At 38.8% G+C, this 14,512-nt stretch overlaps 1 protein-coding gene across 1 annotated transcript in view; it reads right to left on the bottom strand.

The window, feature by feature from the left end:
* The window catches only part of Akap13 (A-kinase anchoring protein 13), a 298,302-nt gene that overhangs the window by 128,625 nt on the left and 155,165 nt on the right, over positions 1-14,512 (bottom strand). Inside the window, exon 8 of the mRNA XM_036185301.1 lies at positions 11,785-11,912. Coding sequence (XP_036041194.1) covers positions 11,785-11,912 — 128 coding nt within the window. The remainder of the gene's footprint in view (positions 1-11,784; positions 11,913-14,512) is intronic.

The following is a 14,512-nucleotide window of genomic DNA, read 5'->3' as shown; positions in this document are numbered from 1 at the left end:
ATATACTCCTGTACCTGCCTCTGCTTCTTGACTACTGGGATTAAGAGTGTGTCCCACCACACTTCACCAATGGCAAGCATCTCCGGCGATTTCACAGGAGCCTAACGGGTTGTGGGAGAGGGGTAAGCGGGGAGGGGAAAGCCAAAAATCTATAGATCACAGCCTTAACTGGAACATACATGCATCCCTCCCCGACTGTAGGGTATTCCTTTATATGGATTCAGCTGCAGCAGCAATTGTAAAAGGGCCAAGTAACTATTTCATCCCTTTCTTGACTCCAAGAAGAAAGCACAGTCTCAAGAGAAGAAAATCAATTCAGTGGGCTTGATGTGAGGCAGACACAGCACCAGGGTTCAGCACTAATGAGAGGATGGCCAGAGCTCCAATGCCCATTTCCATCATCCTATTAGGGAAATCTAATGACTCCTAAGAAGGAACACAGCCTATTGTGTTGTGCACAAAGACATTATAGACAGGAACTGCTCCATGGCAAAACGAAAACAAAAACGAAATACATGACACACACATCATATTCTAGAATTGAAATGAAAACACTGACTCCCTATTTCAAGGAAAGCAGTGTTGTCAATGGGGAAAATCCTGATTGAAACATTTCCCCAGAATGCTACTTACTGTATGTCAGCATAATTCAAGAAGTAGGAGGGTATGGTAGAGCGAGACCTAAACAAAAGGCCATTCAGGTCCACCTGGCCCATGTCAGTGCCTCATTCATTTGTTTCTCCCAGCAAATCTTCTTGAGTGACTGTCCAAACCTCACTTTACCCATTTTTGGTAGAATCTGGTTTCTATTACAATGTTCAGCACACACAGCAGTAGAGATTTGTAAAAGGCAAATATATTTGGTAACTACACAACAGCACCATCCCTTAAATGAAGGGACATACTCCAACATTACAATTTATTGTTGTAATTTCATTCCAAGTGTCTGAAGTGAAGGATCCATAAAGTGTGTGTGTGTGTGTGTGTGTGTGTGTGTGTGTGTGTGTGTATGGTTTCTCTCTACACAACTACCAATGTGATGTCCTAGGGCTTTCCATAACCTCTGGCCTTGCAAGGGTAGAATAGGAAGAAAATAACCATAAGGTCTTTAGAAAAATATTCCTGCCTTCAAGTAAAGACTGCACACTGGGGCTTCTCATCATATACTCTCCGTCCCCAGAGTGGGCCAGGCCCTGGACCAATCTCCAAAGGCCAGGAGTGACTAAAGGCCAATCCTCTCATTTTACTTAAAAAGGTATTGGCCTTTAGATGGTTCAGGAGAAGATTGAAATACAACAGATGGAAGGATAGTTAATAAACAAATTAATGATGTCAAAATAGAGCAGACTGGATTGAAAGAGATAAATCATTAGGTAAAGTGCTTTACATCAAGATGTGAGTCCAATACCCCAGAAACCATGTTTGCTTGTGCTTGTTGGAAGTGTGTGTGTGTGTGTGTGTGTGTGTGTGTGTGTGTGTGTGTGTGTGTTGGGGAGCTCTTGTTTTAATTAAAAACAAAAACAAACATAAAAAAAACCACACACTTTTATATCAGCACTGGAGAGTCAGAGAAAGGCAGATCCCAACAGTTTGCTAGTCGGCCAGCCTTGCCTACTTGATGAATTTCAAACTAAGGGTCCCTGTCTCCAATGAATGAATGAACAAATGAATGAAGTAGTGGATGAGGTCTGAGGAATGACATCTGAGGTTAACTTCTATCCTTAATATTTACATACACTTACAAACACACAGAAAGAAATAAAACTGGCCAAAGCACATTTCTCAGAAGTTATTTTCATAGCAGCAAAAGACAGGTATTGGAAAGAGATCCTACACTCCAGGTCTACCAGGAGACAGACTGAGTGATGGAAATGGAAAGCACCAGGCTGTTTTCTCTTCTCACACTGCTTACTGATTAAAACATCAGTAAGCAAATCATACTGCTATGTGACTCGTGCAGGCAGCTCATTTGGAACCAATGGTGCCTTCAAGAAGATTTCTGTTAGATTTCAAGGATGGCAAGTATAACAAACATACATAAAAAGAAAGATCCTGTACTCTAGCAAGATAATGTGGATGGAATTTCCAATGTATTAAGATCACTCCACAGTGTGATGTGCACATGGTCCAGCCATAAGCCTCCAAGGACCTGTTATCAGATGGCAATTTAATAAAAGAAAGTATTCTAAAGCCATAGTGCAGCAAAAGCAAGTCTTAATAGCCATAAAAGGGATTAAGAGGACATATATAGCTGTAGCCTTCCCATAATTTCCCTCCAAGTATGGGTGTGGTAGCGAAAAGAATCAATGAGGTAAAGGAGGGCAATTGAGCAGTAGAGACAGACCTCTCTATGGATCTCTTCAATGAACAAGTAGTGTTCTTGGAGAAATTTTACTGGGGAGGTTTCTGGAAAACCCTGGCTTATTTCAGTGATAGGAGGTGAATTCTAAGGGAGGCCAGTAGGAAGAAGTTGGACCACCAGTTAGCTGGGCAAACAATGCTTTGTGCTCTGAGGTTTCTAGGTTACAGATTCATTCATACCTTGTCGATTTTAAGGGTATAGCCTTATGATCACTAAAATTTCTTACATCCAGACACTATGAGAACAATTATTTCTTGAGAATTTCAGAGTCCTATAGTAACAGAATCTGGAACACAGAGATCTTTAAATACTTCCATTTTTATTTAGTTCCATGCTCTATCAAAGGAAGGATGTCTCCAATTACAGTAAATATTTCTACTAGTCTCCCTAGGCAATAAAATGATTATTACTTTCTACTGTTCATCCCCTACTCCCCATTTCTTTGATTGAGTATAAGCTCTTCAGGTATAGGGCCACCACACTCAAGTTACCTTAGATTCTCTATTAGAGAAATGTATGCATCCATGCATATTTACACATGTACACAGGTTAAGCATACATATAACACAAATTTCTGGAAGCTCAAAGTCTTATTTATACATTCAAATATTTTCCAAGGTATCCACTATGAAACTATATTTTTTTCTAATTATTCCTATTACAATTAGGTTAAACAGTTTCAGAAATTTCTTTCAGCTACTGTCAAAAGTAACATCTAGCTGGGCGGTGGGTGGTGCACGCCTTTAATCTCAGCACTTGGGAGGCAGAACCAGGTGGATCTCTGTGAGTTCAAGGCCAGCCTGGGCTACAGAGTGAGTTCCAGGGAAAGGCGCAAAGCTACTCAGAGAAACCCTGTCTCGAAAAACAAAACAAAATTTTAAAAAAAGTAACATCTAGGGCTGGAGAGATGGCTCAGAGGTTAAGAGCACTGGCTGCTCTTCCAGAGGTCCTGAGTTCAATTCCCAGCAACCACATGGTGGCTCACAATCATCTACAATGAGATCTGGTTCCCTCTTCTGGCCTGTAGGCATACATGCAGGCAGAACACTGTATACATATAAAGAAATAAATCTTTTAAAAAAAAAAAAAGTGACATCTAATGCAAAACTTTTCCCAAGATTACATGTCACTACAGAACAAGTCTTTCAAAACTTCATTAGGTACCAATCCACACTACTTAGCCAGAACAGGATGCTACCTAAAGACAAGAAAACCAGCACAATATGTGTTTTGCCTAAATCTTGTTTTTGAGCTAGGTGTAAGCTCAGGGCATTTATATGTGCTTCTAAAAACATTCTTCTCTACATAAAGTTTGCTAATGGTATTTCAACAACAGCTAATTTGGCTTTCTTTTATTTAAAATATATAACTATTTATTAACACCACATTATGTACATACAGGAGCACCCATGTGGAAGTCAAAGGAGAGCTTCGGGGATTCTCTCCTTTCACCACATGGGTTCCCAGGGATGGAACTCAGGTCTGCAGGTTTGGCTACAAATGCCCTTATCCACTGAACTATCTTGCCAGCTCCTGCCAGCTAACATTTTTTGGAAGACTAGATGTGTATTGGTATAAGCAGTATAAATTATGTTCCTACAACTGTTTATCTAAAAGCAGCGTTCTCAGAATGGAAGAAGGCCTGTATCAGTGTGTGGGGTCAAGGGTAAGGAGAAGGTAAGTTTTCACTGTATGAATGGAAATACAAAAGCAGAAACACTGATATTCCCACACATACTACTGAACACTTCTATTGTTCATACTTCTCTAGTAAATGGTAATTTTTCTTACTTTCCTACTCAAAGTTCTCAAACCTGGGGTTCCTACTAGATCAGTTACTAGCAACTGGCTTCTTTTTAGAGTTTATGTGATTCTAGGATCTCTACAGGTCAACTCTATCAGGCAGGCAGTCAAAGGGTCTTTCCAATAGAATTCCAGTATCACTTGCACTATGTGTATACTACCCAGGAAACACAATACACTTTGGACAAACACATCTGTTTGGGATTCACCATTGCACTAATGGTATCTGACATGACATGTTACACACACTGTGACTATCTGCATATGCTTTTTTTTTTTGCTTTGACTAGATTATATGAACACTAAAGGCAGAAGCAATTAACTAACCTTTTAAAATGTTGATGTATCTGATGTAACATGTTGACTGAAAAAGAGTGCCCATCTTACTAAAAAATAAATGGAATCAACCCACAGGCCGCCTCCGAGACTAAACTGATCTGGAATCAATACCCCTAAAACAATTCCATCTATACCGAAACATTTAACCTTTCAATGGTCAACAAGGAAGCCACTATTAGGCATCTTCTTCAAATATATTATACCAAATATAAGAAGTCTGTAACTGCCCAAATTGTAGGTTGTTATAATTCTGAGGACTGCTATATGTTTCTCAGCATATTAAATAATATTATTTTTCAATTTTTCTACTAGAGAAGCCTTCTCATCTATGAAGCAAAACAAAGCAGTTCCAAATTATGTTACATCAATAAATTTAATAGGAGCTTAGGATTGGAAGCAGTTTTCCTAAGATTGCCTCATGATCACTCTTCCAAGTTCCCAGCAAAAACAATGTTTATATCCAAACCTGTATTTCTAGCACATATCACACAAAATTAAACATCAGTCTTTAAAAGTGAATGCCCTTAGAGGGAAGAATTTAGTGTTGAAAGGTTGGTTTTTAATGAATAACCCTGGAACTCTATTTTAGCACTCACACTTGGTCTTATTTGTTGGCTTGGTAACTCTGTCTGTGCTACAGTGTGAGCCTGACCATGGAGAGGGGCTGTTTTCATGTCAGCACACTCGAGGCCAAACACAGAACGCAGGAGACAGGGACTGAACCAAGCTCTGGACAAAGTACCGGGCGCTTTCAGAATAAGCCTGAAGTGACACAAAAACCCAATGACCATTCAAAAATCACTACCACAGCCTGGCACGGTAGTTTCTTTCCAAGAGGTTTTTTTTAACATCCACTATCCATGGTCTTAACAGTAGGTGTGATGCTTGGTTTAAATGAAAATGAGGCAATAAATCACCTACATTTTATAACCAATGTTATATGCTAGAAGTATGCTGACCCAAGTCAGTGCAAATAACTGAGTAGGCATCCAAACCACAAATGTACATGAGTAAACCAAGCCTCTCCATACATAAGCAAAGTCACTCAGCTAAACAGAACTGGGATCAAACCCTTAGTTTACTGGGTCCCATTCACTTTTCTTTATGACTAACTACCAGTCTTCCTGGGAAGGACGAAATTGAGGTTGAATGACATGGACAAGAGAGTGGTAAGATTTATGTCTTCTTTTGTCTCAAGAAGAGGCAATGTGAGGATGAACATAACTCCTTGAAAACAACTGGACCTCTGAGTTCCAGGTCAGACCCACTTGGACACCAAGTTCTAGGCCAGCCATGGGTACATAGTGAATCCCTGTTTCAAAATCTAAACAAAACATTGGATTGTCACATAACTAAAGACCCCAAAGCAAAAACCTGGAAAATACTTAAGGAAAAAGTGACCAGTTAAAAATCTGGTTGTTGACTCAAGTCTGATCTTTATAAATCCATCATGGCTGTCCTTTGGTTCAATGCACAAGATATACTCCAACACTTGTGAACTGACAATTCTGTCAGAAGCAAATGCTGATCAAAAATTAAGAGCTAGAGTAAATATTAGAGATTACCAGAGACCAGTATACATGAGAAAATGAAGACTAGGAAATTAAATCAGTCGAGGTCATTTGAAAATGTATATCCAGATCATTAAGTCCTATCTTTATACATGTTATTTCTGGATAATTCTACACAAAAGCAAGAGTTTTACCATTGTGGTTTTCCAGTCTGAGATCTTCTAGTGGCCTATCTTTTCAAACAACAACACTGAAAATCTACAGAAACAGTGATTAAAAATTTTTCCTTGGAAATTCTGCAGTTCAGGACTTTGAGAAAGTTGCCCCCAAACTCAGGGGTAAGTTTCCCTGTGGCTGATGTTGGCTACAGCATTGTACCCAAGAGGAATAATTAGGGGGAGGGAATTGGTTTTCTTAAATGTCAGATGTGTGTAGGGAAAAAATTTATTGGCAACTCAGAAAGAAGCCAATTTGCTTTTGGCTGGGGGACAAAAAGACCACAAACATATATGTAAATATGATGGCAGACATATTCTTTAAAGGTCCTTTTTAAAAACTGAAAACTTAGTAGAGTGGTATGGTAGAAAGACATCTTGAAAGTGTTAATTAGCCTTCTAGTTAAGTCATCAAGTAGTCCAGCAGCTACGCTAAGTTCCTCTTGCAACGGAGAATGAAGGCTGTGAAGAGCCAATAAGAAGCAGAGATGTTTTTAATTCAACTCCTGGACATGTGGAAACAAAAGCTTACCCCTCAAGATGAGAGAGAAAACACAGTGTTCCCATTAAAAATGATAAAAAGAACAGGGAACTCTAGATGATGTTAATAGGAGGCAATCCAAGACCAAGACTCCAGTGATCACAGTTTGAACACTAAAGCTAATACTGTAAAAATAACTAAGAATAGAAATTCAGTTAATCTTATGTCTAGGTGAGTAACTACAAAAAAGGGGTTCTGACTGAAAATGCTTTCTTGATTTGGGAAACATGTACAACAAAAGTATACTTTCCCAGTAACCTAATCCTCAGCATATGGAATTTTATAGTTGTTCTTGGATGTATTTGCTTTAGAGTGTCTGGCTGCTAGGTCCATGGGCATCCTGACAAGATACACTGGCTTTCTGGATTAACTGTTCCACATGGTTAATAAGCTTATGCAATGAGCGTTTGGGAAAGGAATTATTTCAGAGAGCCCTCAATGAACAGATACTGCAGTCAAGCAAGCTCTTTCTGAATGAACTGGGTCATATCTTACAAATAAAAGACCACTGTTATACAAGATTTTAGATTTCAACAAAGGGAGAGAGAAGGGGAATCTGAAATGCTTTCCTCACTCTAGTGGCTCATACTCTCAAGGTAAATGGTCCCCAAGCTTCATTTCTCCAAGTACAAACACTATCATCTCTCCTACTTCCCATTTGGCATGCAGCACAATACCTTTTCAAGCCATTCTTTATGGAGGGAACAAAATTCAAGTCTAGAAAAATATTAGGATAAATACTATGTTGATGTTACTTAGATGCAGCTAAATAGATTAAATAATAAGAATATAAGACATTAGAAAACCAAATAAATCAACTTTGATCCTAAACAGAAAGAGAAATTTCTCCTTTTGTAACAGAAAGCATAGAGTTAATGTAATAGGTTAGAACTGAAGTATGTAAAAAAGAACCATTTAGGGACACTTGTCTTAAAGAGGAAAACTCACCCTAAACCAATGGAATACCCTTAGGACGACTCTTTAGGAAAGAACAACAGTATAACAGAAACGTTCAACAGTACAAGCTTGGGCTACAACCCAGATGACAGTTTAACTAATGGTGAAACAAGGTATTTAATTACCCGGAATCATTTCTATAAAGTGAAGAAGTTTCATAATCAGTACGGTCTTTTCAAATTGTCAAGGTCTGAGAAATAAACCAATTTTCACACCTCCCAATTTAAATTATTGTATGATGCTATTCCCAAAGCTTTTATTATGTAAGCTGAGCAGGTAGAAACAGAGCCTGAATCCTTGTCTACTCCTTATTTCAATGATAGGACATCAGAATCTGAAGTTATTACGTAATAAGAGTAATGTTCAACTGGGGCTGTACTTGTATGCCAGACATTTCTGAGCATCTCTCCCCACCCCCAAGGGTGAAGAGGCTCCAGAAGACAATCTAGAGACCCCTGAAAGTAGACAAATATGTAAGAGGAATCAATGTTTAGTACTGAGTTCTAACTGCTAATAAGATTTTGGCAATACTTAAGAAATCACAATCATAAGTGCTATATGTGAGGGAACCTTATAAGTATACTCACAACTTTGCCTCCTGGATTGTGAACATTTGTCAACCTAGAGATTTGCAGAACTTTGTGGAATTTAACATTCAAGTTTTTCCTGAGACTACAAGGGAACATCAAATTTAATATTGCCTAATTCCTGTATGTACCATGATTTTAAAGCACTTATTCTCTAAAGTTGGACTTTTAGCACATGCTAAGTAGTCTTAAGGAGTAAGAAATATGGACAGCTTGGTTCGCACACCAAGCATCAGCTCACCTGGACTAAGAAAACAGGAAATCAACCACAGGTTTCTCTTCAAATGGATTCTGTATTTATACTTATTAGTAAACTACTACAAATTCCCTATCATCCTTGCAGGTCATCAGACAAACACATTTGTTCTGTTTTCTACTTGGAATAGAGTGAGTCAATGAAGCAATAATTCAATGAAGCAATGACTGGCCTATTCCCAAGGTCAAAACAAAGCCTGGGTATGTGTCAGAAAGTTTGGATTAAATAACATTAAACAAATGCCACTCCACCCCCAACTACAATCACAAACTCAGTCAACCCTTTCCTAAATAGAGACACTAGAATGTTAAGGTTAAGATGATGAACAGAGATGAGAAAATTGAATTAAACAGAGGCTAAGCCAAAAATCTAGCTCAAATAGAACTGAACTCTCTTACCCAATTTACAGTGTAGTAATTAGAGGATATACAAGAGAACAATTTTTGTTGTTCTTGTTGTTTTAAAACCAAGTCTTGATATACAGAGGCTGGGCTGGCCTTGAATTCATGGCAATTCCCCTGCCTCAGCTTCCCAAGTACCAGGATTACATGGGTATAGCCCCATGCCCAACTTAACATTTTTTAAAAGGAAAATCAAGAAGACAGAAGGAAATGGAAAAACAAATCCACTTGCTGGCTTGCTCAACTTTCACTGGAACACAGTACTCTTTTTGCCAGAAGTTTACACACGACTTGCCAGGAGCCTACTACTGGTTTTGTATAGTCCCTGAAAAAAAAAAATCTAAGAGTAGATTTTCTATTTTTTAATGCCTGGAAAAATTTAAAGCAAAAATATTTAATGCTGTGAATATCATATGGAATTCAAAATTCATTGTCTAAAACAAGAGTTCACTAAAGCACAGAAACATTCCATCGATGGTTGCTTTCCAACTGTGACAGCAAAGGTGACAAGCTAAGGCAAAGACTATTTCTACGTCCCACAGAGACTGAAATTTTTCTACAGACCTCTGTTCTTTTCTGACACAGTGAAGATACAGTTAATGGATAAAAAGAGAAGAGTTAAACTGGAAAAGAAAGTAAGACACAGGAAATGCTGAAGTCTGTGTCCATGGGTTTTCCTTTCAGTTCACAGAAGAGAGAGCAAGTCTGGGCACAACACCAAGGGGAGAGGGGAGCTGTGGTCAGATTTCAATCATTTTAATAATGCTGCTAACACAAAAACTTCCTTTACACCTGAAAAATTTTCACGAACTGAAAATTGTATTGGTATATGTTTTCTGCACCAGGTAGAAATGGACACAAAACATAAGGTAAGAGATTCTCTCCATCCTAAATTAAAAGACTAGCACCAGATTCCACCTGCTGCTGATGCTGGTCACATGATTCTTCTAGGCTCTACTCCTTTTCAGGAAAATGAGGCATGCTGAGCAACCAGAAGTGTATTTTTTCTTTCAACTCCTAAAACCACAGGAAGAAACAAGAGAACTGGGAAAGAACAAACCAAACCAAACTAGAGGTACTAAGTTCAAGGACTTGAATTTGCTCCTTCCCCTTCTGAGGGGCTTCTGGAACAAAGATACATGCACCCACAAATCTTAGGTTCTCGTTTCTTCCCTGGGAGGCAAGAGCAACATTTATCTGAAAAATGCTTGCTATACAAGTAAAAGCCCAGGCATGAATATTATCTGCAACAAGGGGTGGGTTGGAATGGCCAGCACCTTCTAACGACTGTACTCCAATAAAATGAGGCTTTGTTATCATCTCATAACGTCAAGCACTTTGGGATGGTACAGTTCTGTTTACCTACTGTGGTAATATTAATGAAAATGCCACTCTGGCCTTTGAAAGGCAAAAATAATACACTGTCAGGTCTAGCCAAGGCACACTGGCTTTCTAAGGGCAGTGTACATGAGCACATTAACTTGTTGGTTAGCATTCTAAAAGCCTGTGTTTGGCTAGCACAAAATTCAAAGCACAGAATACAAGGTCTTCTCAGCAAGTTTCCTTGATCTGCAATTTATTAACTTTAATCAGAAGAAAATGTTTTTTAAAACCCACTGAAGGAGCTGAAGAGAATGCTCGGTGGTTAGGAGCATATGCTGCTCTTCCAGAGCAACCAAGTCCCATTTACAGCACCCAGATCACTCTAGCTCCAAGGGATCCTACACTCTTCTGACCTCCAGAGATACCTGCACTCATGCTCACATACCCCTCTCCCAATAATTAAAATAATCATATTTTAAAATTCTGAATATTAAATTTGGACTGACTATATGGTTTGTGTCCACAGAAGCCATATGATCTCTATCATCCCAAACATAAAGCATTCCAAAATACATACCTTATTTACAATGGTACATCTTTACAAAGAAATACTACCTGGTAATAATCAATGATGCAACATGAATAAAACTTCAAAATACTATGCTAAGTCACTGGAGCCGGCTCATGAGCACATGCTCTATAATTCCATTTATATGAAGTTCATGAAAGTCAAATGTATAGAAAGAGGAATTAGATTCCTGACTACCAGCAGGTGAGTGGAAGGGAGAAAGGCAGGGCAGGCTGCCAGTAAGCATGAGGTGATGATGTCACAAGAACATAAACAGTCAGGCTGGATAGAAGGCCCAGTGGTTAAAAGCACTGACTGCCCTTCTGAAACCCTCTTCTGGGGTCTCTGGGCACTGCACACACATGGTACGTAGACATACTTGTGAGCAAAACAAATGTACACATGATAAATCTAGAAAAATAAAACAAAGAGCTGCCAAGCATATTTTATTTGAATGGTGGATTTGCTAATGTATGAATCCTCATGAAGCTGCTAAGGACATATTTACTCAACTTTTTTCTTGGCTAATACTGACATTCTTCATATCTTAGACACTTTACAGTGCCCTTCACCATGAAGACACAAAGAACAAGTCATGTTTAATGAGGCACATGGATGCCCTTTGGTGTACATTCTTGTTATGTCACCGTAAATGTGTCGACAGTTTCAAAGTCTTGTGCTCACAGGAAAAATGTTTTCACTGTCACGTCCAAAGGACTCGTGTAGGAGAGACAATTCCAGAGCTTTGATGGCACCAACACAAGTTTAAGAAAAACATACCCTTCAGTTCAAAAGCAGAGAAGAAAGGAAAGATAAGAAACACAGATATATGCCATCCTATTGCAAAAACTAAGGCTAGACATCACAAAAGCAGAGCAAGCTGAAACACTCTGTCCACACAGGCCTGCAGATGCTACTTACCGCCTGGGTCCCAGGGCCTTGCTTCGTCTTGGGTGTGGTAGTTCCATTTCCTACAGCTTCCTCCTCAGAAGGAGCTCTGGTTTTACTCAGAAAATCCACTTCATCTTCAGCTTTAGTGTCTGGCATTTCTGAAGAGAATATGGGTTATTCAGAGAGAGTCCATTTGATTAAAAAAAAAAAAAGGTTTAGTATTTATACAACAAACTCCAGGTTTCATCTGTTTTGTTTGGTTTTCCATTAAATGGCAGGAGCTTGTGCCATTCATGAGCCCACACTGAGCTACTACTTATCACATGGTTCTGTGACCAGTTCCCAGTTTTTAAATGAATTTAGAGTTAAAGGAGTTTCAACTCAATGTCTACTAAGTGAAAAGCTATGAAAGCTCACGTGTCGGTAAACTCATAAACTAAAAGGGTACAGGCTAATATCTGAAATAAGGCAGGCCATTTCAGATGCCATTATAGCAAAATATATTTGTACAGATAAAGTGGAAAGCCACTGAAAATAAGAATGAGCTTCTGGGATGAGAATCACTTAAAAAATATATTACAAACCCTGGTTTATATCGTCAATTTAATCAGTAAGACTGGAAAATTTCAGTAAATTATTTTTAAACTATTATTTCTTCCAAAAGCAAAATATAGTAAGGAATCAGACACTCTTTTCCTTCTGAAAAAAAGCCTTTTTAATTTTTCTGTTGTTGTTTCAGTATTAAATAGTCTGTTCCTATACTGACCATGCTCTCAACAGACCCAACAGTAATAGCTTCTCTTACTGGGCCACCACATGGTCAAGCAAAGCAGGAAGTGATGATAATGATGTTCAAGGCAAATTTAGACTTCTGACACTCCTTTAAAGAGGAAATACTGATTGAATAGTCAAAATTTACCTTCATTTTCCAAATATAAATGGAAATTCTGCCTCATTTCCATGTGGTTGTTAATAATCTACCAATGCTACTACTCTGGCAATAAAAGCAATCCCCATCTAAAAGATTGAGGTTGCTCTCATCAAAGAATGAATCACATTAAGATACATTCACAATAACAGCATGCGTGGCCCTCTAGAAGACTTCTGATTGGGAAAGTCACATTCCTAACAAAAGAACATTCATAATTCTTTCTATTGTCTTTTCTTTTATAATTATACACTCTTACTAGCAATTTAAAATAGGTAGCCAAGTTTGTTTGTCCAGAGAACTAAAATCTGTTAACTTACATACATCAAGTTTCATTAAGAAAAAAAATTTTTGAAATAATCCCCTTTACAAAAAAACCCTCAAAGAAAACCTTTTCTAAGAGAAAGACAGAGACAGAGACAGACAGACAGACAGACAGACACACACACACACACACACTCAGAGAGAGAGAGAGAGAGAGAGAGAGAGAGAGAGACTGAGACTGTGTGTGTGAATGGGGATATGGTTTTTATTTTACCCAGGAATGTGATTTTTAGCATAACCTCACCTTTCCTATATGCAATCAATGGGAAATATGGGCCAGCGACAACCATAAACTGATTACTGAGACTGTAAGATTAGCTTGGTTTGGTCAAGCACCACGAACCTTCTAGACTTGGTAATCAATCAATGCTTTCGGTGAGGCCAGAGTCACATTCCCTTCTTTTTACAGGCTCCTTCCCAATCAACAGCTAAACTTGACCCATAAAACAATCCATGAATAAACCCAACTTTCACAAAGATCACACTCAGGTGCTTTTTTGGTTCTAAGGCAACGTAACCAGGGACTTTCCTCAACCCTGGCTATTTCGTGAAGAAAGCACCAATTTCTTCACCACTGGCTACTTTTTTTTTTTTTAAGTTAGAGGCTGAGCACCAACCCTATTATGAGTCCTTTTGGTAACAAAACAAGTAACCCATCTACACAAGATACCCAACTCTGAACTCACTAACTTTCAAAATTTCTTTCTGCAGAACTTCGCCCCATTTCTTAGTATCTTTATTACAGTTATATATACTTAAAAACAAAAGTCTAAGATTCTGCTGGGTTTTCTTTTTTTTCCCCCCTCTTTTTACCTTTTCTGATGCAGTGAAACAGACACAAACTTCACAGTTCACAGTTGCTAGGGTCAAATTGTGATCACAGAACAAGGAGAACTAATCCCACCCAGGGTGGCCAAGGACAGAGCACCCAAAGAAAGGAAAACAGCCAGGCATCAATTTACAGCCACTCCCAGGCTTCTGAAATGACAACCTGCCAAGGCCCCCAAAATAGACGTGTCCTGGTGCCTTGTCTTAAGTATTGGAGACCTCATTTCAATGTTGAGATAGATGTCAACCTAAAACAGTACTAAATTTAAAAACCCGGAGTCCCAACTCAGCTCCCTTAAATCACTTAACCAGTGGTGGAAGTCGGGCTTTAAAACGGCCAAAAGCCCTGCATCAGGGCACAGGCATCGTGTTTAAATCCCGCCTTCCCAAAGAATTTCTTTGTTTTTGTTTGTTCATTTCTCTCCAAACCCCCCACCCCATGCACACAATTCTAACATGTATTATACTTAAAAGCATTGCCAACAGTTAAAAAAAAATCTATCAAAAAAGCATCAGAGAGGCATGGTACAGCTGGTAGCAGGTGGAGTATAAATGTCTGCATCCAACTGACCTTCAGGGACTTCAGGAGACAAGACGGACAGCCATTCCCACTCCAGTTTTCGCTTCAGCCTCAACACCCGTAAGAACCTCTGTAGAGTGAGCTCATCCCCCCAACAC

Source organism: Onychomys torridus, chromosome 1, assembly GCF_903995425.1.
Source record: "Onychomys torridus chromosome 1, mOncTor1.1, whole genome shotgun sequence".
In the NCBI taxonomy this organism is placed as follows: Eukaryota; Metazoa; Chordata; class Mammalia; order Rodentia; family Cricetidae; genus Onychomys; species Onychomys torridus.
This window is presented reverse-complemented; position numbering and strand designations above follow the sequence as displayed.